The 27,807-nt window shown below is 35.7% G+C and overlaps 1 protein-coding gene across 1 annotated transcript in view; it reads right to left on the bottom strand.

Moving 5' to 3' along the window:
* The window catches only part of RYR2 (ryanodine receptor 2), a 443,307-nt gene that overhangs the window by 267,566 nt on the left and 147,934 nt on the right, over positions 1 to 27,807 (bottom strand). The window contains exons 5-6 of the mRNA XM_059830672.1: positions 991 to 1,065; positions 157 to 235 (exon numbers count right to left, since the gene is read on the bottom strand). Of these exons, the coding sequence (XP_059686655.1) occupies positions 157 to 235; positions 991 to 1,065 (154 nt within the window). The remainder of the gene's footprint in view (positions 1 to 156; positions 236 to 990; positions 1,066 to 27,807) is intronic.

The following is a 27,807-nucleotide window of genomic DNA, read 5'->3' on the forward strand; positions in this document are numbered from 1 at the left end:
TACTGAATGTGTAAAACACGGAAATATTCAGTTTTGTTTCTTTAGTCCTTAAAATAGTCTTAATTTTTACGTGATTTATATGTATTTATAGGTCTCTATTCTGATTTTTAGACTGAAAGCATTCTTCATTACATAGACTTTTAAACTAGTGTTTACCTGTTGTGTCCTCTTGCAACCCTACATCAAAAGCCAGCTTATCCATTGAAGATCGAGATGTAGAGAGGCAGCATAGATACTATCAAAAGAAAAAAGCATGTGTTACTAGTACTGCTCACGTCTGATAATCCACTGAAATGTAAAAAGCCATCAACCTACTAACACAGGATTAACTATTCTTAAATTATCCCCACTAGTTACTATCAAGAACACATATGACTGATAAACTGAATGACACTCAAGGAGACTTGACAAAGATACATGTTCTAAAATAACCTCTCAGTCTATCCAGGTTATCTTTCCACTGAGATGGGAATAGTGAGAGTGGAAATAAAGGAGCTGGTTGCATCAAAGTTCAGCTCCATGAAGCCTCACTTGTAGTTAAGGAGTTTGGAACCTATATAATTCATCAGGAAATTGAAGAGTAAGGCTTCTGTCCAAAATATGTGCAAGAAGGAATTTCCTTTTCCACTCATTCTCCAACATATGTTCAGGTTGCCAGCCAGATGCCAGCTGTGGATGCAGTCGCAGCTCATGCAATATCCAAGGGAAAAGAAATGAGAAATTACCAACTCAAAAAGACTGACAAACAGAGAACTCATCACTATGGAGCCAGACTTAGTTTTAGCACTTACCCAGATATAACCAGCTCAGTTTCGTATTTCCAAGCATCTACCCTTCTCAAAGATTTCCATGAACCACAGCTAAAATGCCTGTTTGATGTGAATAATTCTCCAGATACCAGTAAATGGCAATAGTCTGGGCACTTTCAAACATAACTTTCATACATTGAAAAACAGAAAAATATTGCTGCTATCAACTCCTGTTACATACCATGCCACTGTAGGAATGGCGCAGCAGGATTGCATGCCCATAGAGTAGTGTTCGATGACCACCACCTTGTGCAGACTGAAAGATAAAGAGAAGTGATATACCGGTTTGTTGTAATAAAATCAGGCTTCTAAGAAAGAAAAAAGAAAAAATAAATCCTCATCAACCTCTGGACAATCTGTATTTGCCCTGTGACAGAGAAGTCTATTCCTTTAAACAGCATTTCTGTAAAACACTATTCAGGGTTTAGTTCAAGAAGGTAGTTTTATGAATGTGTTCTCTTTAGTTTTGATTGCCTCTTAATATATTGACCTTTTACGTCCTTGGGGGAGATCTAAGGTAGAATTTGGACAGGCGAATGTAGAAGCTACTGACTTCTTCTATGAGACATGCTCAATTCACTGATGAGGGAAAACGGTGTACTTTGTACCATCACCAATTTGGTATAAAATGTATTCTAGAAGCTTGAATCCTTCTTCCTTGGGCTGAAAGCAGGCAGACTTTAGAGAAGAGCAGCTTTGATGCATGTCACGCTACCCTCTACACCCTTACGTAGGTTAAATCTCTCCACATTCACCCATTTTCCCTTCACATGATATACTTTTCTATACAGAAGGTATGCACAGGGAGCTTCTAGAGTATTGTCCCTGTTTTACTAGAAAGTATTAATGATATATCAACCACATTGCAGATCATCAACCTCCAGAGTGCTTGCCCCACAGTGCTTAAATACTATCAGACCGAATTCTTCATCTGCTAGGGCAGGTAAGTACTCAAAGACATCCAAGCTAACTCAACAGGATTTGGGGGTTGTGAAAATTCAGAAATTATGCCCAAGTAAATGTTCCTCTTGAGAAATGCAGCATAAAACTTGAGTGAAAGAAAATTAAAGTAATAAAATTCACTTTTATCCCAAGAAACAGCAACCATTTATTTCACAGACTTTTCATTATGGTTTCTATTTATCTATAATCAGTTTAATCACTCATGAAAGAATAAATAAATCTTGTTAAAGCATAAGCAACCTTTCAACTTCTGCTGAAGATTTATGAATTCCTTAGACTGAGATGCAGCTGACTGACATTGGTCAGGAGCAGAGACTGTCATACAAGACACTGTCAAGGGCATAAGTCCATATTCCTCTGACAGAACATCTCACGTAACATTATGCACATCACACTCTTCAAGCAATATCGATAAATACACAGTTTTTAGTCTATAAATGTGACAACTCCATAAGCAGCATTATTCGTTCATGTAGGACTCTAATTTAATTTCTTATATACAGCATTTATAGCCTTTCTTTTATCACAGTAGATTGACCTTCTGTTTGACTAGAGCATCAGATTCATTACAGAATAAACTGGAAACAATCATACTATATTATCTCTCTGGCAGCTTCATTTCAGTGGTGAAGATCAATTTAACTGAATGGCTATGGTGGCAACACACAATTATTTCCCCTCCTCGTTTACTGGCTGTCCTTCCTTATCTTTTATCCATTAGCATACTACTTGTTGATCTTTGAGTTACTTGGTCAAGAAAAAAAGAGGAATAGGTGGTGAAGAAGCAAGCACTTCAAAAAATAGTAATTTCAGCACTTTTAAGAAACTGCCAGGAATTTCTGGTTTTTATCTTTATTGAGAAGAGAACACCTTGATAGACACAAGGTATATTTTGATTTTCAACAAACTGCGTAGCAGTCAAAATGCAGGGAGGCACATTCAATAGTTTCTCTGGAAGACTGAATGACGTGAATTTTTATTAAGAAAGAATAAATGTCACGGTCTTTGTCACAGACACCATCTTGACAGTAAGACATGAAGATTTAGCTTTGAGCTTCCATTATTACCACCACTTTTTCCAAAGGCACAAGGAATGTCAGGCCCATTGTGCCAAAGATGAATGCTGAATGTCCGCTGCTCATCATATTGGGGAAAAGGGGAAAAACTGCTGTGAACGTACTACCTTACCAACATTTCAGATTTGCTCAGAAGCTTTATCAGCAGCAGGCATAGCTACCCAACCACAAAAGTCACTAATAGGGACATAAGTTTGAAATTTCACTGATATTTTATCAAAATTATTCTGTGTTACTAGCCATAAATTTGATATCTTACACATAGATTTGGTTGCCTGTTTTACAAAAGATAAGAGGAATAGCATGATCAACAAAACCACAGCTACGTTAGCTTGCCCTTGTTTTGGCCATATTGATTTGTCTATCTTGCACCTATTTTGTTAAATGCCCATTTGTAGCCAGACAGGAAAAGGTTGGCTCAAAAAACTTTTATTCACTTTTATGAAAAATGGGGGAGTGTTTTTTTAGATCATTTTTCCCAAGAGGATTAAAGTAATTCTTTTTAAACAATATTATTTTATCCATTAACAAATGCAAGCAAGTTTTCTGTTTCTTAGACAGAAAACAAAGAATTGCAAAAAACATTTCAAGCATTTTCCACTTAAAGGTTTCTGAGAGGCAATTATAATCAAGCCATCCACATGGAGGGAAAATGAAAAGATGAAACACAGAAAAATACAGGAGAAAACTGGTACTATGAAACTGCCTTCCATTTTGGAGCCTGCCTTCCAGGATATGCACATACCTATAAGTTAATTTCCCATTTTAAAGGCTCATGTCATAACTAAATACTCAGCATTTATCTTTATGACAGAAATTGCATACTAAGTAGCTGTTGGGCTGTGATTGTCTACTGAAAGAGTCTTTGATTTTCAAAATAATCCATTCCTACCAAGAATGTTGCAGAAAACAGTAACTTTTCCATGTTAAAAAATAAAATAAAATAAATTTAAAAGATAACAAGTAGACTTCTATGGCAAAGATGCAACATTCCAAGATGAGGTGTGCCACTGAAGTTTTACCAAGTTTCTAGTAATATTCAAATAATAATATTTCAGAAGACACTGCAAGTAAGACTTCTTGGAAGCCACAATCCTGACTAATTCAATCCATCATGCCCACAGATTTTTGCACTAATATATGAATGGCATTATAATGCAAGCAAGTTTCTAGCAATCACATTATTTATCATGAGTCTTACTTGCTTTATGTTTTTAATTTCAAATTTTCAGTGTAATTTCTAAGTTGGACAATACATTCCCTGAATAAAACCAGGCTGGAGAAAAATACATTTGTGTTCAAAGAAGAATTTACCCATTGAAGTTCTACAAGATATACCATTCAGGAGTATCAATTATATGAACACAAAACTCTTCTCCTCATTTTATCCTCCAAGAATCTGGGATTTAGAATAAAGCCTTTAGAACTGGTAAACACTACAGTCAATAAATTGAGATTGAAAGCATATAGGGCAAATTCACACTGCTTGTGAAAACATCATATAAACTGCCCATCTCTAGTCTAATATTTCTGCAGCTGGAATACAAGATTAATTTGGAGTCATCTCATTACCCAAAAGCCATTGCCGAAGCAAAGCCAATTTAGAATACAACAACAACAATTAGAGCTGAAGAAATTAGCATTCAAAATATATAAACAGCTTTCAAGCTCAATGCATTGTTAGACCAGGCAACGAGAATAGACTACTGAGATCTGAGCTGCTTAATCTGATATAAAGAGTGTTATCTTGAGACAAAAATAAAGAAGGAAAATAAGTTAAAATTGCGAAAAATTTATTTAACTTGGTTTGTTAATACAAATAGGATTAAAAAGCCAAAAGAACGAACTATCTAGTAAAATTTGCAAATAATGGAAGCAGCATAACATGAAATATTTATCATTAGATTGAACAAAAATCTATATATTTTACTATGAATACCAATCCTGCAGTAAAACACGTTATACATGAGCCAACAAACCCTTTATATCTATACAATTCTGTATATACACAACTGTCATATGTACAGACATGCAATCACCTGACAGATTAAAACAGTTGTTTCATTGATGTTAATTCACACAGTAGCACTTGCACCACTGTGCCTATGGCTGCATTGCTACACTTGTGGCCATACATGAAAAGCTGCAGGAAATTAATCATGGTGACATTGAACAAGTGTTTTGGAGCCACTTGTACTGCTGGAAACCTCACTTACAATGAGAATTTTTAGAGACTAGTGAATACCCTGTGGCATCCAAGGAGATTTCAATTCAAATAGCCATTACCTTTTGATTCTTTTCAGGAGAACAGCCTTATTTCTACTAAAGAAAACATTTCTTAGACCAGTGAGTACTCTACTGCAAGCAAATGCCAGCATTTCTTTGCTGACTTTTCTTTACAGGTCTACACAATCTCCAAATGTATGAAAAGGGAAAAAACTATGAGCTGGAGGTAGGTACCAAATTCAAACATGTGAAAACATGTAATTAAACACGATAGTTATTTCAGTGTTTTGTGCATGTACAAACAAAGCTTTCATAACATTGTCATGATTCAGAAATCTAATGCTTGAGAAAGCCTGACAGCAATTGCATTTACCACGTGGCTATTCAGACAATTCTAGTCACCCATGAGAGCAATTTAAAAATACTGAATGTGTCACAAGAACACAAGAACTGAAGCATGCTCTCTAGAAAAATCATACAAGATAACCCAGTGAGTTTTTAAGAACGATGTAATGGCTTTTCCTGCCTCATTCCATGATGAGCCTATAACAGCAGAATGAAATTAGTGGCACATTATATAGGGAAAATGACAGTACAAAGACTAGACTGTAAGGAAGTATAGTTTTGATGGACTTAAAGTAAAAAATCAACTGAAGCAGTAAGCTACAAGACATCAGTAGTAAATCCTTCAAAAATGCAATCCATATAAGTTACAGTAATGGTAAATTATGACCTAATTGCAACCAGCTGCTTAGTGTAGTATTTCCTCTGTGCCCCAGACCCAGTCAAAGGAAACACCAGCCCAAATGGTCTAGATGGAACTTAGGACCACTCAATATTGCTCTGAATGGGTTTCTAAAAAAAATAGTACACAACTATTTTCATGGCACTGAAAATTTTTAACATGTAAGAGCATCTATACAGGAAAAGAAGCAATGTGCTCCCTGGTTTTCTTCACAAATATTTTACAAGGCAAGATAATGTTAAAAGTTTCAAATACAACTTTTAGTGGCTATTTCATATGTACACTGGAGTAAAACAATGATGTCCTTTAAAGCACTGAGTACTTACACTTTATTAAAATGGAGCAAGCCTCTGAAACACAGCCTAACATGTTATTGCCAAAGCCAATTGGGAAATCAATGCTTACTGAATTTTTTGTTGTCACAGACTTAAAATGCTAACAGCAGCTTAAAACTGCAACATGTAATAATGGAACAATGATTTCAAAACACACCAACTTGGTAGTTAAAATAAAAATATTGCTGACTTTCATATTTAAATATAAACGTGACACACTTGGATGAGGGGAAAAGCTAATTGTTTCTATTAATGATGGCCATCTTACACTTAGATGCTGGAGACAACAGCATGTCAAACAGAGGACAGCTATACTTCCATAAAAACACTTGCAAATGGAAATGCGAAAGCATTATTTTCTCCATCATGAGTGTGTTCTAAGTTGCATGAAGTTCTGTAGTTTATTTCTAACATTTATACTGTTAGAAAACTACAGAACGAGGAAAAAAAAGATCCTATCTCTAAATCTAGACACTTAGTTCAAATGTATAAGCAGAAGTATATAATTAAACACAGGATATCCTACAGTTACCTGCTTTGAACCCTTTTAAATTAAAAACCATCACCACGACAATAATAAACCAAGCAGGAAATTGCAGCCACCAGTGATGGAACCTTCTCAAAGTCCCTTCCCCGGAACTCACATTGGGGCTGTCAAATTTCACATTCAGGAGCAGTCATTACATTCCGAAACTGTGTTTTGATCCTTTAGAAAGAGAAATCAAATAAGAAACGTGGGTCTGATCACAAGTATTGGCTTGAAAAAAATCAACTACCGTGCATTCTGAGTAAAAGCATATTTAGGCCCTGGTCTATGCTGTTCCCAGTCAGAAACCATCTGTGTCAAGACCAGAGATGTAAGGCTGTTGGCATCAATGCCTTTTTCCAAGAGGCTGATGAAAGTTTTTAAATGAGCAGGCTAATACAAATATTTAACCTGAACTGGTTCTTTAGAAAAAAAACTGAGTGCACAACAAGGAACATGTGCTTTGTTTATATATCATTCTTTAGGCCTTCCTGCATTTAAGCTAATAAAAGGCTCCCATTTAGTAATCTGCAAGCTAGAAAGAAAGGTACTGAAAGGATGTGGAATAAATGTAGATCTTGAAAGCTTTTGAGTCCTCACTCAGGAGAAAGAAAACTCCATGATGGCAGAATTAGCAATGAAGTGAAAGAAACTGGGAAAAGACTAAAAGGAACTGGCAGGAATCAGAGGGAAGGATGTCCCACAGTCTAAAACTATCTCACTATAGTTCTACACATAAATATTTGTGTGATGCTACAACCATTTCTGTAGAGAGGATGCTCAAAATGATGTTTCCATAGCAATGCAAGAACTACTCATTTATTCATTTCATTATTAATATGCAATTTTTTAATCTGTTCTAGACCAATGCTCATGGAGGCCAGTATTTATCTAAAAACAGCAGAGATGATGCAATCCTACAAGCTGACTAGAATTGGAGACCACCACAGTTAAGTGCTTGATGAGACCTCTTACTCCCCACAATTATATCACTGTCCAAATATTTTCACACTGAACAACTCTTCAGATGACTAACGAGAGCTTCTTTCTAATACTTGGCAACAGCCACCTGAAAAACACAAGAAGGCTCATTTTATTAATACCAGCATGATGAGTAACAGCTTACGAAAAGCTAAAAGAATTTCTTGATGACAAGACACAAACTAAGATTAGTTTAGACTAAGGCAACTAAACAGCCAGTGGAGAGAAAAAGGCACTTTTGGACAGTAATTGAGCTCACCTAAAATCTGAGCAACTTTTTGATGATACGTACGCTTCTGCTTGTGGTTACAGAGGGAGCTTAGTATATGCATGGCTCTAAATCAGGCATTTCAGTTTTGTGGGATGAATGCCGGTCAAAGAGACCAGAAAACCCCAAGAAGTGGTGAAAACAAAATGTGTTTGTGAAAACAAAATGTTAGAAATAGGCTGAGTCACTGCAGAACTTGTGAAGTAACCCTAGAACAGAGCTAGAAGGCTTGTGAGACAAGATTAGCCAGGGAGAACTAAACAATTCACACTTGGAATAGCAATGCTGAGAAATTCCATCTCCAGCAGCATAAGAGAACTTGAAAATGCTGCAAGCAGTGAAGACTACAAACAAAGCTACAGAGTGTGAGCCAAGGAGTTTTACATGTTCTTCTTGCTCATATAAGTATCCATTTTCTTTAAAAATCTTGACACAAAAAAGACAGAATTTCCTTTCCAAAGTAACAGCATCCAGGCCCAGAAGCCTTGAATTCCTCTACCAAAAACCAAAAATGCTAATGAGACCCTTCTGCAATTACCATGCTCTTGGGCTGCCATTTCCAGTGGTTGGCACCAAACCCACAGCATTTAGTTGCTTAGAATTTAAACATGCAAAGTAAATTAATTCACCAACATGTGGCATTGTGGTAATACATCCCTTCACCCTGCTCATACCAAATAACAGCAACACCAATGGGCAGATTCAAACCAGTCTAAAACCTCTTTGTCTCACTGTAGCCTATATACCATTTACAACGGAATGACAAACAGGAAGTTGAACGTATCAAGACATTATATATGCTATACATATTCTAGTCTTTACAGCTTAGTTTTAAATCACTATTTAGTTGATTGACTTTTCACAGTATTCACTACAAAACAGTAAGTGCCATAAAAATTCAGGTATGGAGATCAGTATGACTGATGACTCCGCTGACACCTACTCTTAGATAATGATGGCCACTGTGACAAAAAAAAAAAAAAAAAAAAAAAAAGAAAAAAGAAACAAAACAAACTTCTTTAATTGACATGATCAGCAGTTACTTCCTATTTCATGTGTTGTGCCAAGCCAAAGAACAGAAAAAAAGAGTTTAGCTAAACTATAGGTTTCCTAAGGATGGCTTGCTTTAAAAGATGCATTACAATGTGTAATTATGCTTTATAAAAATATCACATAAAAGCCTGAACCTGAATAAATCAACTGTCCAATAAAAATAATGAGCATGTCTTATTCAGTTAAGAACACAGAGATATCTTACTATCTGTATTAAAAAGATTGGAATAATTGGTAATGATCATAAACATTTGTGCCAGCACCATGCTAAATGATCCCAATTTTGCTAATATTGACCTGTCAGAAGGCAGAATAAACAGCCACATAATTAGAAACACTTCAAGTATACTTCATGATTAATATTTCCAACATTACATTTATGTTATCACTTTCCCAGCAATGGGAAACTTCACATCAATGAAAAGCAGATAAAGCAGTGAAAATAAATCAAAAATAAATAATATTGATCATTCATTTCCAGCCTTCTATGTAAAACAAATATTTATATTTATGGCTGAGGCAATGCTTCCATTACAAACTCCTACTTTCAAGCACTTTCAGCGGTTTGGAAAAAAACTGCCCAAGAGGATAAAATTTACTGATTTCTCCCTTAGGCTAGTGAAGATTTCTGTTCCCCCATACTCCTCCTCCTTCACTGCACAGGAGATAGAAGGAATTAATAAAAATCTTCCTGGTTATTTTAGAGCTAAATAAGTGGAGGAGGGAGGCATTTTTCACAGGTTAAGGATTGTGCCTAAGCTTTTTCTGTTGCTGTATGATACAAGGAATGTGAATCATCCTTGTCACTTGAGAAAGAAACTCACAGATAAAGAATAAGACAGACAGCTGAGTGGGAAGAAAAGATGGATCAGCAGAGGAGTCATGCTAAGAAAATTCCTCTGACATCATTAAATCCAGCCCTTAAAATAGCACTGCTTATCTAGCCCAGAATTCCTCCCTTTTGGAGAGTCACAATGAAGGAAGATCACAGAATAGCAAACAATTAAGGGATGAAAAAAATCAGTAAAGAAATCATTTTAGAAGATGAATTTGGAATAGACATTGATAATTAAAGGAAAAAGTAGAAAATGGATAACCAACACATCTTGGCTAAAATCACAGCCAATTATTCATATGCCAGTTATTCAAAATGTTCAGAGGTTCACTAAGTGCCTTGTCATAGTCTCAATAAATTGAAGGAAAAAAAAAAAAAAAAGAGCACTGAGAAGCAGAGCTCCTGCACATGCTTACTGACCTGAGGCAGTGAAGGGCCAGTGACCCCAACCCAATGGCTCTCCACTCACCCCACTGAGACACCATACCATCACAACAGCATTCTTGTGACAGAAGAAATAGTGTGGTGTCCCCACTTTCCAAAATGCCCAAATGTTTTACTGGGACTTTTGTTATTCAGTCATTGACTCAAGATTTCTTATTTACCAGACAGTGTTGCGTTCTCACTGAAAGGGTAAGGATGAATTGAGAATTAGAGAAGCCAGACCAGAGTCCTCTTTCCACAAAGGTGCCTGTCTTTGGTCCTTCATGAACTAAATAAACCAATAATCCCAATCCAAATTACAGTCACTGTGGTTTCTATAACCAAACTTTTACAAAATTCAGTATGTGCTATTTTAGCAAAGGCAAGTTTGATGCTGATGTTAAAAATAAAGAAAAAGAATAAATTAAATTAAATTGTAGGAATTCACAGAAAGTATACTACTAAATGTTTAACTTGCTTACCTTCATCATAAATTTCTGTAGAGCCATGAGAAGGGGGAAAAAAGAGAAAATGTGAAATGAATATTTGCTTTCAGGTGCTTAAAAATGGATTTGTTTTCCCTGAAAAAGTGAGTAGGATACACAGAACTACAAACCACATTTAAAAGGAACATTTATCATTGCAATTTGTATAATTATAGCTTGTGGTAGAAAGCAAAACAGCTGCTCAGAACAAGGCTTCATCATTTTTTTATGTAATAGTTTTCTCAGATTTTTTTTACTTTAAATAATATAGCACATTAAATACTTATTGCTTAAAGATAAAATACAGTACAGGTTAATCAGGTATCATGCCTGATCATCTTAGACAACTTGCTCTGCAGATAGTTTCTAAGTACAATGCGAGTTGTAAAGTCCTGCATTCAAAGTGCAGTGCTGGAGAGCAACACTATTGTAGTAACATATCATATGTAAATGCACAATAAATTAAGAAAATTAAAATGTTACAAATATTTCATGCTGTGGTTAAAAAAAAAAATCAGTGCCACATGACTGATGTCTGTAGTTTATGGAAATTTTTAGGTTAATTTTCATGGAGGTGCTCAAGAATAAAAGGAGAGTGATATGTTATGTTACATGCAGTGATTTGGGGTTTTTTGTGAGAGTTCTATGGCCACTTTTTCCTCTTTTGACCTCATCAGTTCATGTTTTGATATCACAAAGATTGAAGCTGAAGACTGAAGTTTGGCAGCAAATCTCTATCCACATGAAAAAAGAGTGTAACTGGAGAGCTTCCAAGCAAGACTGGGTGCTTTCATTTCATACATGCTTTTAAAACAGAAGTATCTGTTCTCAAGGATGTACAAGATGTTCTAGCTAAAAAAAAAAAAAGTATAATCTAATGATCTCAAAATGTTCACAGGCTTCTATTCTTAAAAGTCTTCTATTTGGTAGTTAGACACTTGGAAACACATTGACCAAAACTAAAGATCATGCACCCTGTCCACCATACCCATAAACCAGGGATCTAAAATACAGTATGATCATTTTGGCATTATTATTCATCCCATTTCTTGTCACCCCAATATTTTGTTTGCTTTTACTGGGTGGCTCCAGAAACTAATCAGAAGTCTTTGCTGAGCTGTCTACAGTGGGGGATGGGGTGTAAATTCATTAATCTAGAAACTGGTTAATTACATGATTAATTCTAATATAACCTTTCCTATATTTGTCAATACTGAATTTCATTTGCCATCATGCTTCAGTTTATCAAGGAGATTAGAGCCAAAGACCTCAGTCTCCTCCAGCTGTCATTCATCTATGAAATTTTATTCTGAGAACCACACAACCCCACTGTTTTTTTCCATATTACAAGTACATTAAACAACAGTCCTTTTGTGAAACCTTCTGGTTCTCTTTTTGATACTTTTTTTTTTTAACTGCTTGATTGTAATCTCTTAACTAGCTTCAAATTTAAGTGAATACTTTATCTCTTCCCTTGATTACTAAAATGATACAGCAGCTTCTTGTGCTTGATTTTTTGGAATACCAGATTTAACAATTCATTCTCTTCAGTTGACATATTAAATGAGCTGTAACAAATGAGAGATAAACAATTGTCATCTGTTTGCATCTGTCATATTGTGTTCTTTAGAATTACTCTGGTTCCGTAATAATTTTGAAGATGATTTACATGTCATCCTTAGAGACAGAAAGTGCCATGAACAGTCCCCCTCAACCTAGAAAACCTGAAAGATAACAGTGGGTGAGGGAAGTCTGAACACATATATCCACATACTGCTTCAAAAACACCAGGGGAAGAAATATTCTGAAACTTAATTGTTGTAAAAATGCTTTCTCTTCACGGCAAACACTTAAATGCACATTATGTCCACAAATGTGAAGACAATGGCCCTGTGAAACTTCAGGCCAAACCTGAGAAGTTACCTGCATTGAACTGTGAAGGCCTCAGCTGCCCAGCTACTGGCAAATGGACGGGGCAGAAGGTTCCAGTTACTCCTGTCACACCCTTCTGCAAGAACATTCTCCAAGGTTTTTAGACCAAATCCCTTCTTAGCTAAAGGAGAATGCTTACTTTGAAAAACATTCACTTCCAGCTTGGAAAACAAACAAAAAACCCTGAAGCAAAACAACAGAAATTATGCGCTCCAGGTAGGCAACAGGCTGTTACACAGGATATTTCTCCAACTCATCCTCTGCAGTGGGAAGAACTTTCTGCTCCTACACGCTTACTCTCTGTGCCTCAGAACAACAGTGCACATGAGTTTCTGGACTAACATTAGCAATTCAGAAGGATATTTGAAAATTAAACAGACAGAAATTTCAAGTTATAGGTCTGTTCTTAATGTCATTCTAACATCCATTGCTCTTGAAAGTTATTGTTTGCCAAACACTAACACCAAAGTGTTAAAGTGATAAAAAGACAGACCGATACAGTCACTAAGTATGACAAATAGTTGTTGTACACTTCAACACTAAGTCAGCTAAAAGTAAATGAAGAGATCAAATTGTGATGACATGTTATTTTAGTTATACGCAAAGCTCCTAGTCTACCAGTGGAGCTGCACTGGCGATAGTAGAGCTTGGTCACCTCTACATTTGAAATGTGGCATTGTATACACTTTAACAAACCATACAGAAGTATGCAATATCCAGTATGAATCAGTCTTAACACTCATTAAGGATGAAATTTATCTGCACAATGTAGATTTCAGCTACATGACAAAAAAACCCCAACAAACAAACAAAAAACCATACATTGATTTTTTGTAGGATCTCCAGTTATCAGATTTGAGGCACATAACACCCATCATTCTATCCATCATCCTAACTGTTCTCTCCCTCTCTCAAAATTAATTAAATAAATAAATAAAATTTACAACCTATTGAAGCTTTATCTGAGGACACTAAGGATGTGTTGTTAACGTAAATATTTACAGCCGTTTTGGGGCTATTACATTATTTGGTTCCTTGGGCAGCTTTTGGGTAGTGTATCACTTACTACGATTGTTCAAATGCCTTCTAACTTACCATAATCTCACCTTAATTCTTGGGCTCTCTGGCTAGATGAAAAGAGCAAAATAGTAATGCTATTTTATTTGGAATTTTTGATAGCAAAGTTGCCAAGGTTAGTTTTAAAATCCTTTTAATTTAGAGATTATCTCCTGACTATATCTTTCATACTATTCTTATAGTATTGTATTTGCTTACATAGAAATATCAGATCTATACACTAACCTAATCAAGAAATATTGAAAACAAGTAAACCAAAAGTAGACAGTTTACTGCAATTCACAGTAAATACTATTTACACATGGAACACAGCTTGAAATTCTCAGATCTATAATATGGACTGAAGGAGAAATACCAAAGGAATCCTAGTATACAGTTGGAAATGCTACTATTCTACTAAAATAAGTTTCAGTCAGATTTCCACACAGATGTCTTCTGCAAAGAAAAAGTGTACTTAGAATATGTATTACTTTCTCTAGATGATGTGAATTAGGACTTGGGCAGCAATTAGCGTCCGCTACAATGTACAGTACACTAAGGGTGGAACTGCAGATGTGGTTGAAACTATAGCTGTAGATGTGGCATTTTAAGCAGTATTTCCATAGTCACTCCATTTCAAAATGCCTGTTCATTTAACATCATACATTTTCCCTTGAGATCTGTATGAAAATAACTGAATGATCCTATGTTAATTCTGCTGATATTAATCCCTACATTGAGCCATCTCTGCAGTCTGTTATATCCAAAATTTGAATGCAAATTCTTTTAAGCTGAAGGATCAAATATTTGTGCACAATTAGCATATTCTCCCACCACAGTAATCTGACAAAGAAATCTGTATTTAAGTAAATGAACTTAGTGTGAATAAAAAAATCCTCAAAAAAAAAAAAAATCAAGTCCTTAGATAATTCATTTAATGATTGAAAATCTCACTGATTATAAAGCATGGATGTGCAATTAATTACTTTAATGGTACTGAAGACATAGTACTGCAACCATTTCTCTCTGATGAAGCTTTGTTCTGCAGCTCAGTCCAAACTCTACAGGAACTCTAGCTTGTTTCCTCTAGTCAAAATCCACTTAGAAGTTCTTGTTATACCCTCAAAGCCATAACTTATTCACTTCTCAACTCAGAAGTCTCTGTAATGAAAGCAATTCTTTTGAAAAGTGTCTAAAGCGTGTTTCCTTACTCTGCAAGTTTCTTTTCTCCAAAGAAACTTAAAATTAGTTTTACTAGTGGCATAAAACTGAGCTAACACAATAACTATTTGAGGGGAAGAGAAAAAGATTTACCATTACCTTCAGCAGAAGAGGTTCCTCTGCCTATTTAAAAGTTGCAGACAATCCTACAATGTTATAATTACCACAGCTTTGCCATTAGCCAGTATAAGGATGAAAATCCTTGTCCCCTGCACTCTACATTTAAGAACCAATACACCTGGTTTCCCTTCAGCTAAAAAGCTCTTCAGAGTAATCTGTCTTGAGAACAATCATTCTCGATGGCTCTTAATGTCAAATTTTCAAAATCATTCACCAACCATATGTAGGCAAATGTGTAAAAAAGGCTAGGTTTTGGAACCCATAGATGCCCTTGAAAATTCCCGCTCCTTACAGTGAATTCTGTTACAGTGCTAAGCATTTGTTAAGTCAAGACAGACATTCAGGTGCTTTTATGAGAACAGAATTCCTTTAAACGTATACAGCACCAACCTTGAAATCTCAAATTTGCAAACACCAATAGTTGCTAATACACAGTGACAGACACTTTAAAATTATTTGCCTTATTTAATAAATATATTAAAAGAGAAAAAATGACAGGCAGGTTGAAAGGAATTCCCTTCACTACGCATTCTTCAATTTCAGCTTATTTCATTACTGTTATTTTTTCTGTAAATAAGATATATTCAGTGTCTTCTAACTTTCAGTTGAAATTTAGTAAATCCCTCTGATCAAATGTTGGCTTTTTCCCCCCTTGGTAGTTTCACTAAAAGTAGAAAAGCCATTTTCAGATATGAAATGGGGGCTGGGATGGAAAAGGTAAGCCTTACTTCCATTGGGTTTTACATTTGGTGAGATGTCTTAAACTAATCTTTGATTCTGCACTGAAGCAGACCTACAAGCTTCACAGTCACACCTGCAGAGAGACAAAAGGAAAAAGCCCATTTATTTAAGCCCTAGCTTCAACTGCCAGCACATACCTTACAGTAGAATAAAGATTTTGGAATAAAATGACCAGAAGAATGATAGTTACTCAACAGGAGAAGCACAGCAGAACTGGAGTAATTCCTTCCCAAATTTTTGTTAGCATGCTTTGCAGGCTAGAACAGCTCAGAAGTGGATGACTTCAGCTTATCCTTTGAAAGGCATGAAACTGCTTGCAGCAGGGTTCAGTTACGAATTTGGTCATTAATTTGACATGAAGCTTGTCTAACTCAGGCCCTGGGCTTGGGCTTCAAGGTGTCCACAGATACATAGACATAACTGAACACACTTAATCTTGGGTGTCTACACAGGAAAATGGCTTATGAAGAAGTATATGTATTAGAATGAGGTGTCTGGCCTCAGTGACAATGCAGCTGTGCAACAGCCAGCTTTCTGCTGCATTAATTCAGTATGTACATCTGCAGTCCACCATAAGACCTCTGGTAACACTCTGGAATTATAGAGGGGTTTAAAAGCTGCTTCACGGGGCAAAGTGGGGCTCATCTGAGATAAAATCATTTCATATTTGAAGTAAAGCTAGCATAAACTCCATCACCATCAGATGGGAGGTTGTCTGGATTACAGAATCGGTCTATTAGGAAAAGTCTTTAGCCAATATAACTTGGAACAAAACATTTAGCTCTGCTGTCATGAGAACCATTTATTTTTAAAATGGTTTAAGGACACAATTCTGTGAAGCAGTCTTTCCAAAGTGTAAGATTTTGATGTTACTAAATTCTGAATTAAAAAAAAATAAATGCAGATCTGACTTTATTTCTGCAGGTAATATAATATTTTCCAAGAACACATTCTTTGAATACTTCAGTCAAAAACAAGCTGTGTCAGAGTGTAACCAATAAACTTCTGGCTTACAATATTTCATGCATCATGGAAGTATGAGGCCAGGTGCCTGTATACTACTGAACTTCAATTTTATTAGTGTTTTTCTCTTTATAGCAAAATGCTTCATAGGAATAAAAACACAGAATCTAAAGATTTAGAACCAAGCCCTCACACTTGTAATTAAACAGGTGGACAAAATGAGAATATAACCTGACCATCATTATGGCTTAAAAACATTCTAAATCAATCCATATAAAAATTTGCTGGTTGTCACAAGTATCAGATTCACAGAATATGGATAATGTTGTCATACTGATACAATGCTAAAATTAATACTTAACTACAGTTATTGTTTAATAAATATTATAAAAATCTACATAGGTATGTCACATGGCAAATAGTTGGGAACACATGAGTAGAAAGGGTGTTGAAAAGCCTAAGCCACCATTTAAACCATGTACTTACCTACAGGAGTCTCAAGCAAGCTACAACTTGAGTCACTGCTTACTATAAACATGTAATAAACACAGATTAAAATTCTATAATGTCTGGCTGAAATAAAGTGAGACCAGTGGTCTAGCTATGTCATTGGCCATATACCAAAGGATGTCTGAGGTTGTTTCTGATCATGTGCAGCTCAAATTAAGTATTAAGAAATCAAGGAGGCCTATTACAGTCCAAGCTTTCAGAGACACTTCTAACGTTTTAAATGTGAACAAACAATTCTATGCACACTTTTATGACCACTAACTCATACATATGCAGATGTTAGAGATTACAGTGGAGAAAAACATACGTAAATATGTCCCATATAGGGGAGTTGTATCAGATGCCCAAACAAATATGCATGGTACACACAGACACATTAGGAAAGGCCTTAACAACACATTCAGCAGAGAGCTGTGCTTTGGCTTTATTTGCTAAGATCTATGAACGATTTTTTTATTCTGTAGCAGCTGTTCTCCATCATTAAATATTTTGTATATGTATGATATGTAGCTAGATACAGCATCACACATTATTTATCAGTATTAATTATCTTACTGTCATGCATTTTAGGATTACAGTGTCTATACTGGAAAAGACAGGGTGGGTTACAGAATGGAGTTATAACATTAGACAGCAAGGCTCAAAACTGACAGGCAATAATCATATATTTATATTACACAATTCTACAATCAAATTAAAAGAGAGAAAAGTCATTGTGGTAGCATGAAATTTGGTATGACAATTCAGGAATGACCAGATCCTACATGACCATGTATTCGCCTCTTTTTTTGAGCCATGCAAGTTGAAGGATCATGAACACAGAGGGTATCAAAACAGACAGGTTAGACTCAGTGGCAACATGAAACATTTGGGATCAAGTGAATAAAAGACAGAATCACATACCCATTTTTCCACATCAACTAGCTGTAGAAAGAAAAAGCAAGAAATCAGTAAATCTCTTTCCTTAAATACAGCATATCAAAGTCTATTTTGAAGTTAACATTTCACGTTTTCGGAAATGTATCTAGTATGAAAGAAAATGTATGAGTAGAAGTTATTCTCCTGGCATCTCCTCTTTAAAATGCCAATACTTCACTTTTTGTCTTCATTTTATGGGAAGCACTTCAAATTCTGGATGCCCAAAATGTCCATCTAAATATCAGAAAATAGGCATCAAATGAAGACCAATGCTGAATTAATTGCACATTGTATTCAGTACCAACCAGTCAAAAATACAACACACTGTTTCCCATATCTCCATTTTCCCTTGAGTAGAGGTGTGTCATAAGTGAACATTATTCACTTGAAAAGGTTTAGTGGCTGCTATTCAAGGTTTGGTATTTTAATGAATGCCTTAAGTATGAAAGGTAAAATTAAGGGGTACCTGTCAAACCCTGACCCTACAACCTGCAGCATGAGAGAATATCTTGAATGAAAACAGAGGACAGCACACCAAAATGTCATTCATTTTTCCTATGGGGAAGGAGAGAATCACTCTGAATGCTTAAGGTTTTGTATTAACAAAACTGTTTCAAGGTTCATTAAGGAAACGGATTTTAAATTACTCTCTCTAAAAAGTGTTTGGACCATCTTACAGTCTCAGAAAGGATTGAGAATATCTGCTAGAATACATTTCAGCTCCTAGAAAGGTTAGTATGGCACTACCTATTAAAAACTTAGTTGGCAACAACAGCAGTATATCTGAAGTAGATTTGTCCCTGGACTTAGCACAGAAAACACTGCAGCATATCAAGCCTTCTGTGGTTTTACTGCAGGTTCACATTAACCTTTTGTTAGCAGATGCCACATAAAAGTTTAACAATAATTTAAGATAGCTTAGCGCTAACCATCAGCAATTTTCAAAACCAGTAGTGTATGGATTCCAGCTTACTTGTGAAATTACTGTAATAAAAAGGCAATGTATTTAGTTCTCGTCTATTAGAATACTTTTATTCAAGGTAAATTTTCTCACTTTTTTAATATACATTTCAATTAAAATGGAGTTTTATATTTTCAATATTGTTCAGTCCTGCTAGCACACAAAGGTTAGAAAACATCATCTGACCTGTCAACTAATTAATATGATAAAATTACAAGCATTTGTTCGTTTGGCAATTCCTACCTCTCTTCTGAGATTTGGGCTGCATTTAGATTTATAATAGAAATTCTGTGATTTGCCTCTATTTTTATTTTTATTATCTTTATTTTATTATCTTTACTGTGACTTCTGTTATCAACCACAGCTGCAGAAATCCCTCCTAATGTTCTAAAATAGATGCGACATAAGAAAAGATATAATAAGATGTTGATAAGTTAGAAAAGCACGCAATGATTTAAATCTAAATGCAAACAATACAACTACGATGTCTTAAAAAAAGGAGTAAGGAACAGCCAAGTTAGATCCACATACAAGTCTTTAATTTATTACCTTGCTTTTGGTACATCTTTTGTTTTATTAAAATTGTATATGTTCCAAAATTTAAGTGAACAGGGCAGCGACAATTGGTATCAGAAAGAATCTACTCAAAGCTCAACATACATTACCAGTTTTACAATCTATTGCCTTATAATTGCTGAATTGTCCATTTACTTTATTTTAATGGACACCAACTAGCTTCAAGAGTCAAGTGCAGTATTTGCCAAGTATTTATAAACTGTACACATTAAGTCTGCATTGGTATACCCATCTTTAAATAGAATTGTCAACAGGCTTTGGCATATGCCAAATGCACCTTTATTCAGTAGTCTCTCAGGACAACCACTTGAACTGTACATGTACACTTGTCAAACCCTACAGTTTGACACCAACATGATGGTCATACAGGAAAGACTATGAATGCATCCAAAGAGATCTGCTTCTGAAAGCATGGTACAGCACAATAAAATCCTGCATTTTTAATTACAGTCATATTCTATAGGCCTTCTGCTGCATGCCTCTTCAGAGCCCTCCCAGATTCAGTGTGCTCCCTTTTCTCTAGTTGCCTGTGGGAGAGCTTTTCCAGCTACTGAGGTCGCAAGAAGATATTTCTTTCTTACAGACCACTTTGTCCAAAGTTCTAAAACTTTGCTGTGCAACATATGGAGGTAAAACTTCGTTAGCTTTTACCCTATAGAACCTATTCCGGAAAACTTTTGACCTTTAAGACATTTAGTATCCCATTTTGGGGCGAAAAAAGGCATAAGCATGACCTAATAATGTATTTCTTTGCCTGGAATTTCCTAGTAATGCAGATTAGGTAAATCTAAAAGTAAATAAGATTACTCATATCTAAGAGTAATTGTCCTAATGTAGACAAAATAGATGTAAAGCTCACATAAACAGAAATGAAAGGAAACAATTGATATCTCAGGCTAGTGCTTGTATTTAAGATCTAAGCTATGATTCAGATAACAAGCAAGCAGATGCTTCACAGCACATCTAAATACAGATTCTGCTTCACACTGACAACTTATCTTTTGTTTGCCTTCACAAACTAGAATCCACAGGAGCCCCTTTTCCCATGGATTTCCCAGTATGCATCCAAATTCAGGAAACACTAAGATCCAAAGCTCCTTTTGCTATGTATGCATTAGTCATTAATCCAGGGGGAGAATAAACAAAAAAAAACCCACACACAAAAAAAACCCAAATGAAAACCACCAAAAAAAACCCCAAACAAATGAAAACAAACCCCACAAACAAACAAAAAAAAAAAAAAAAAAAAAAAAGAAAAAAAAAGTCTAACCTTTCCTTCTACCAGACCACATCTTGTCACCTCCCTCTTTGGAGCACTTAATGCTTCTTGGATTTGGAATTACCTGTTCTTACAGTAAACTACTTTACCTAGGTTTTGCTGAGCTGTTGACCTGTTAGGAGGTATAGATCTTCCAACTGGTCTAGGAAGGTTTAAACTTCAGGAAGGGTTGGGGAGATGGCAGGTAGGGATTGACAGTCACTTCTGTAAGTTCCCTCTCACTGTAAACTACTTAATTTCAGTCATACATTGTGTTAACCATGGTCTGAACAAATAGTACTATCATTTATTGTGTAAAGGCACAGTAAATTTTGCCTTGTCACAATAAATGCAAATCCATGGTATTCAATAACTGTTCCTCTTCTGTCTCATCTTCTCTCCTGATGACTAAGTCATATTGTTTGGAAAAAGAAAACTGTTAGGTAGGTAGATAATCATTTTTCTCTTTTTCTTTATCCAAAGACTATGTACCTTTACAATATTTCCTCCAGTAGAGAATGCAGAATCCTTCTTAAAATATATATACCTCAAATGCAGTATGCTACTTAGATATATTCCTTCCACATGTATCTGGGTATTCAGAAGACTTTTCCGGAAGAGAAGAACATGACATAGGCTAAAATTAGGTATCAAAATTTAGTGGGTTCATTGCCATCTGACAGTTGTGAATATGGGAAATTATTATCTTGCCATGAGAACACCAGAGTTACCAAAAGGATGAAGGATACAACTTCTCTAGAATTTACTTAGTGATTGTGGGCTACTCATACTACAATAATTAATCATTTTACATAAAGCTACTAACTTCAACTTAAAAGAATTATTTCACTGCCTACTGCTAGCAAGTAGCCATCAACATAACTAATTTAATGAGTAGAAAATATGACACTTCAAACTAGAGAGTAGTGCTTTGTGGATAATAAAATGGTATGGCACCCATACATCTGTATGTTTAAGGAATACAGGTAGTGTTGTAAGGAGAAAAAACAAGGATGCAAAATTGTATTCTAAGAATCAAGTAAAAGATCAAAGATGGCACTTAGAATTACAAAATAATTTCTCTGCTTGAACTAGATGAGAACACTATACTACAGAGTCTTAATACTTCCCTTAGAATTTCATAAAACTGCAGTAAGAGTCCTCCACAAAGAACATACAGCCATGATTTAATCATTTACTGCAATGCTAATCTAGAAACTTCAGAGAGTGATCTGCATTTGCTGACTTCTCTTCAGAGGCACGTAAGAGCTCCAATCTTTTCAGCCAAGCTTTCATTTTAAATACATTTAATCCAAACTGGAGGGCTGGTTTTCTAAGAATTTTTTCTGCATGCTGCAGATATCCAGCGCTACATTAACCAGACGTAAGAGCCAGTTAAAACAGCAGGAATGTAGTTCTGTTACCCCTATTTTCTCTTGTCATAAGGAGTCATGAACTAGATGAAGAGAAATAAAGAGGGACTTTTTTACCATTATGAAAAGTCATTCACAAACTTGCTTTTTAAATCTTGACATTAAGCAAGCTCACAGAACATGTGCTGAACATCCACTAATACAACAACATTAATTACCAGTGCACAAAGCTGGAAAGTAAGCTATAGAGAGCAGCGTACAAAAACACTAAGGAACTTTATTCCACGCAGTACAGGAGAATCTTAGCTGACTATGGCTAATCACATTCTCTGCAACTATTTATGAAAACTGCAACAGATATAGTGCCATGATCCACAGATGGTACTGTGACCTGAAATCTTAATGAAGCAATGCATTCTAGCCAGTGGATGTTATATCTTCCTCTACGCTTATATCATTTTTCTGAACTGAAGCAGAAAAATCTAATTAGAAAAATAAGATTTTTTTTTCCCACTTCTCAGTTGAGGAAACTGAGAACATATAGCTAAACCTCTGTCTAAAACTCTCTAATAGAGATAAACAAGATGAAAATAACTAGAATTGAACTAGACATGGATTCCAAATTGAATTGTATTTTTGTTTCTGTTACAACACTTGATTATCTTCATAGACACCTTGATTTCCTGAATTTAATATTCAACAAGTTAATTAATGATATGTCTTCTCTTCCAGGCCAGGGTTGTCTTCCATTGCAGACTTTTGTCTTTAAGACGCTTCAAGAGCTGTGCTTCCACGTCTATTTGGGTTTAGCTCCTTCTCTGTATGCAACCTAGATCAGAAAACTTAACTAGGAAGAAATAAATTCATTTCTTTTTCCCCCAAAGTCAGTTTTTACTGACCATCATCCTGGAAAGAAAACTTTGAGCACATTAGAGATCCAATGGTCATGGTAAGGCTGGAAAAAGGCCTACCATTTACCTCCAAAATAGGAAACTTGTCTGGGATGATAAAAGTGTTTGCTTTTATGCCCTACATCCTCATACATCCTCATTCCAAATACGGCACACTCAAAAGAAGAGCCCACGTGCCAAGCTAGAAATATTTGCTTGTCACGATTCTGTGATTTGAAATAGATAATGATTTTATTCCTGTCCTTGCCTCTCCCTGAGGATAAGCAGAATGCAAAAATACTGCGCCTGCACTTCTTGATTTTTTCCAGTACTTACATTTGATCAAAGTGCAGTTGATCAAAGCAAAGTCTTATTCTTTTTGGGCCTTACTTGAAATGGCCTGCTAACAATCACTTCCGATGCTAAATAAGGTGCACTGAGGAGAAAATGACAGTTTGTTTATCTGCAAAAGTTTTGCACTTTTTTTTCCCCCTGTTGTATTTCCTGTTCTCCTGTTAACAGTGAGGCATCTCTAAAATAGTCAGAATTTTAGGTAGAATAAGCCTCTGAACTACCTCATCTTTTCATAAAGCTTTCCACTGGTAGCTGGTAAGTCCATCTGCACGATACAAAGGCCCACACTGCATGAAATGCTTTGAGCTCCACTTCTTTCTCTCCTTTCCCTCTCCTCCCTTCTTTTCTTTCTCTCACTTATTTTCTTTGCAGTAAGAAGCATTTAGGTTATGCAAATTCAAAGTTTGGAACGGCAGACCTTGCAATAAGTACAAGTTAACACTGATGGACATAACAGCTCTGCCTCTCTTCATGACACACCACTATCTGATGAAGACTTATCCAAAGAATTTATGAAGAAAATTAATGCTGCAATATTTTATTATTTCAGTGAGTTATGCCTGGCACCTGTAGACAACCCTGAGACTAATAAAAACACTCAAACTATAGAAATAAGAAGCTATAGTTTGGACCTTTTGCTCAGAAGTTTGATTAAAAAAAATAATTCTTGCCTTACTGCATCTACGACATGTCAAAAGAGAAAACTTTCTGGTCACTGCTAGGAAATTAAAAGAGCTCTGTTTCATTATATTAAGAGACCTCTGGTTCATTTCTGACTCATCCTACATGTGGGGGTTCTGCTAGCAAACCTGAAAACATTTTCAGCCTGTCATATTTACTGCTGTTAGCTTTCAGATATGTTATTAACTAGGCTACTGTAGTGTAAATCAGAGATCTTAAATCGTCAAGAGTGCATTTAACTGCCAATCTTTTTTTTTTTTTTTTAAGGAAGTACCTTGATAACTTGGCTTATTCATTAATATACAGAACACTTAAAAGAAATAGGGAGTGTTACCTTTTCCCATTTGCATGAGGGATGAAATTACTTTCTCCCTTTCCCCATGCTGAGAAAATGATAAAGCTGCCAGCTCTCCATGTTATCTTGCTGCTTACTAATACAAAGTAATTAATGAATTCAGAGTTCCACAGTTGGAGATAGATGAGTTGAATACTCAAAAATCCACCAGCTACAGTTGCATTCCAGTCCCAAAATGCCTCCATTCCTTCCCTGCAGCATGGGAAACCTTTTTAGCTCTGTGAGGAAACACACGTTTTCCCCATCCCTTAAACACAGGAGGAGAATTATACATGCAAGACACTTGCATGTGATGAATCTGAATCCTTCACACTTCCCTTCGGCTAAGTGAAGAAGGGCTGTATTTTGCTCCCTTCAGCAAAGACTACCCCACACATGAAATTAGACAGCAGTTTGCTGGTCAGCGGTACGGAAAACAGATATTATTAAAACAAGGCACCAGGAGAAGTGATTAATCAGCCATGACTGGATGATTAGATGGGAGTTAATAAGCTCATGATGCAATTTAGCAGGAACTAATGCTGATCGCAGAGAGCATTTTCCTGAAAAATGAAGTTGTCAAATATTGGCGTAGAGGTTGTAAAATTAAAATTTTTCATATTACAGAAACAGTTTAGCTTAGGATGCACACACAATGCTTGCAATCAAATGCTGTCATTCTGTTAATAAGCTCTGACACAGATTTATGAGTGCCCAAATCTGAAAAACTCCTAGCATTAATTACAATGCTTTACCACGATAGAACTGAGACTTTTAAATAAAAGTTAATGGAGATGTTTGGTTTATGGCTATTTTCTCACGTTGTCCAGGAATTATTTCTGTCTGTATTTCAGTGCTTTTCCAATGTAATTGGATCAGGGGAGCGGGGGGGAGTCTGCAACATCTAGGGGAAAACAAGGACATTCTGGAACTAATGCCACTAATGGAGGAAAGAAAAGTCAGATATTAGCATCAGTAACCAGGCTGTATACTGATCCATCAGTTCTGCTCCAAAGTTAAGGTCTTCTGTCAGTAACAGGAATGAGACAACAATGTATAAAAACTAACAATCCCATAGATGTGGAAAAACATGCAGCAGATCAAAACTAACAGCATAAATGAAGGAAATAAAGGCTATCAAAAGAAATTAAAAAAAAAATAGGAAAAAAGTTATTCCAATAATAAAAAAGAGAAACAGTTACTTGTCTTTTATTGCTGTACTCTGAAATCAGTACAAAAATCAGTGTCAGGTTTATATTAGAAATTAATTCAATGCATACCACTTTATTTATTAAAAATCCACTGAACTGTGCCTAGGGGCAATAGAAGTTGGTTACACCAAGTCGCAAAACAAATGAAACTTCTAGCGAAGCATTTTCTCCCAGGCTTGAAGTTTTCACTTAGACAAGAGTGAATGTTATGTGTCCGTATCACTCCCTTTAATCATCACCTTCCTGATCTCATTTTCAGGAAGCTCTTTCCAAATCCCAGCTACAGTAGGGGTCCTTCATATTTGGCTCTCTGAATCTGACTTGATTAGTCTAATCTTGCCCACAGTCTGAACTGATCCAATACGCCAAAAGAAAAACAGGAAACTGATGAAAATGAAAAATCCACCCAGAATTAAGAAGCAAAAGCGCCGCAAGTTCCCTTCATGAAATGCAATTAGACTATAAAAAGGAGATGGTTATGAACCAAAAATTCCTAACTGCTTTAAATACATGCAGAATAAGCATGAGATAAAGAATTTAGCAAATGCTTCCTACTGTACTATATTTGTAGCTTCCAAATCCTTGGGAGATTTGCATTTCAAGTTACAAGGAAAGCCCCTAAACACTGTCCTATCCACAAAAGTTTTCAAAGAGTGGCCTGTGTTAGAAGACATTCTGAACAAGACAATCTATGCTAGGGGGAAGAAAGAAAGAAGAAAATAAAAACAACAACAACAAAAAAAGAAAAATATAAAAGAAAGGTCAGAAATGCTTTCCTAAATGTTTTAGCATGTAACAAGAGAATTTTTGTACTTCATTGATAAACTGTATCAAGCAGAAATGATCAAATTTTACTGTGAAGATCAGCAAATCAGTTTATTCCATTAATGCCTTGCTTGAGCTTTTAAATGTCCTAAAGAGATCTCTGTGTTAAGGTATTATTTACTGTTTTACATCAAGCCAGAAAGATTCTGAAATCACCTATGAAACTGATCAGGATTTCACTCGAAAAAGTAGGAAAAGTCACTGGGATTTCAGAAGAAATAGTAGAAAGTTTATCTCAGGCGCTCTTTCTCCTCTCAACCCATGTCACGGTATTCATGAGCGGGGAATGGACTAGGCAAGCTGGCTAGGTGCAGACATCTGAGCTACAAAAAGGCTAAACAGTGTGCAATACTGAATTGGAGCAAGCCTGTGTTTTAACAGTCATTTCCACACAAAGGTCTCAGTCCCCTAATAAAGGTTTATTTTCTGCTTTGCAGTTTCTTGCAATACTCAGAGTCACAAGAAGCACTGGAGTCTTATATTTCCTGTAGTAACAGCATACAAGGATGTTTCCTATATGTTATTTTCCTCAGAGAAACGTTATAAAAAGGCTGTGCGATGTCAAGTCTAGATATAGAGAATGTAGGGCTACAACATCAAGTCAAATGAGTGGGTTAGTTGTAGCATTCACTGTCTGAAATACGTACCAAAAGAGTCAAAGAAATGTATTACCATCTTCCAGTATGCAGTTATGATATAATCAATTTACAGGTCTTACATGCTTATCTGTGAAACAACAGGACTATTTTTCCTATCTGAACATAAATGCAAATAAAAAGAGTTCACACCAAGTTCTGTAAGTTTAGTTCACGGCATATTCCTCCCGAGTTAATATAAACATTGAGAACTTTTTTCTTGACCTTACAAAATTTGAATGAAACTACAGAATGTTCATCACTCCCCAACAACAGAGTAAGTTACTTGAAGAAAAAAAAATTATTCAGCAACATAATATTTCACAAAATTTAGTGAACTACCAAAGTAATCAGAGACAGGAATACTTCTGATTTGAAATGAATGATTCCCCATACTGAGAGACTCAGATTATTGTGTTTAAATTCTTGATTTCTGTGTAAAAAGCTCTAAAAACATTTTAACATTCATTAAGCTATCCAAAACACTGCATTTACAAATATAGGAGAGAAAAAAAAAAGTCAA

This window comes from Gavia stellata, chromosome 2 (genome assembly GCF_030936135.1).
Source record: "Gavia stellata isolate bGavSte3 chromosome 2, bGavSte3.hap2, whole genome shotgun sequence".
In the NCBI taxonomy this organism is placed as follows: Eukaryota; Metazoa; Chordata; class Aves; order Gaviiformes; family Gaviidae; genus Gavia; species Gavia stellata.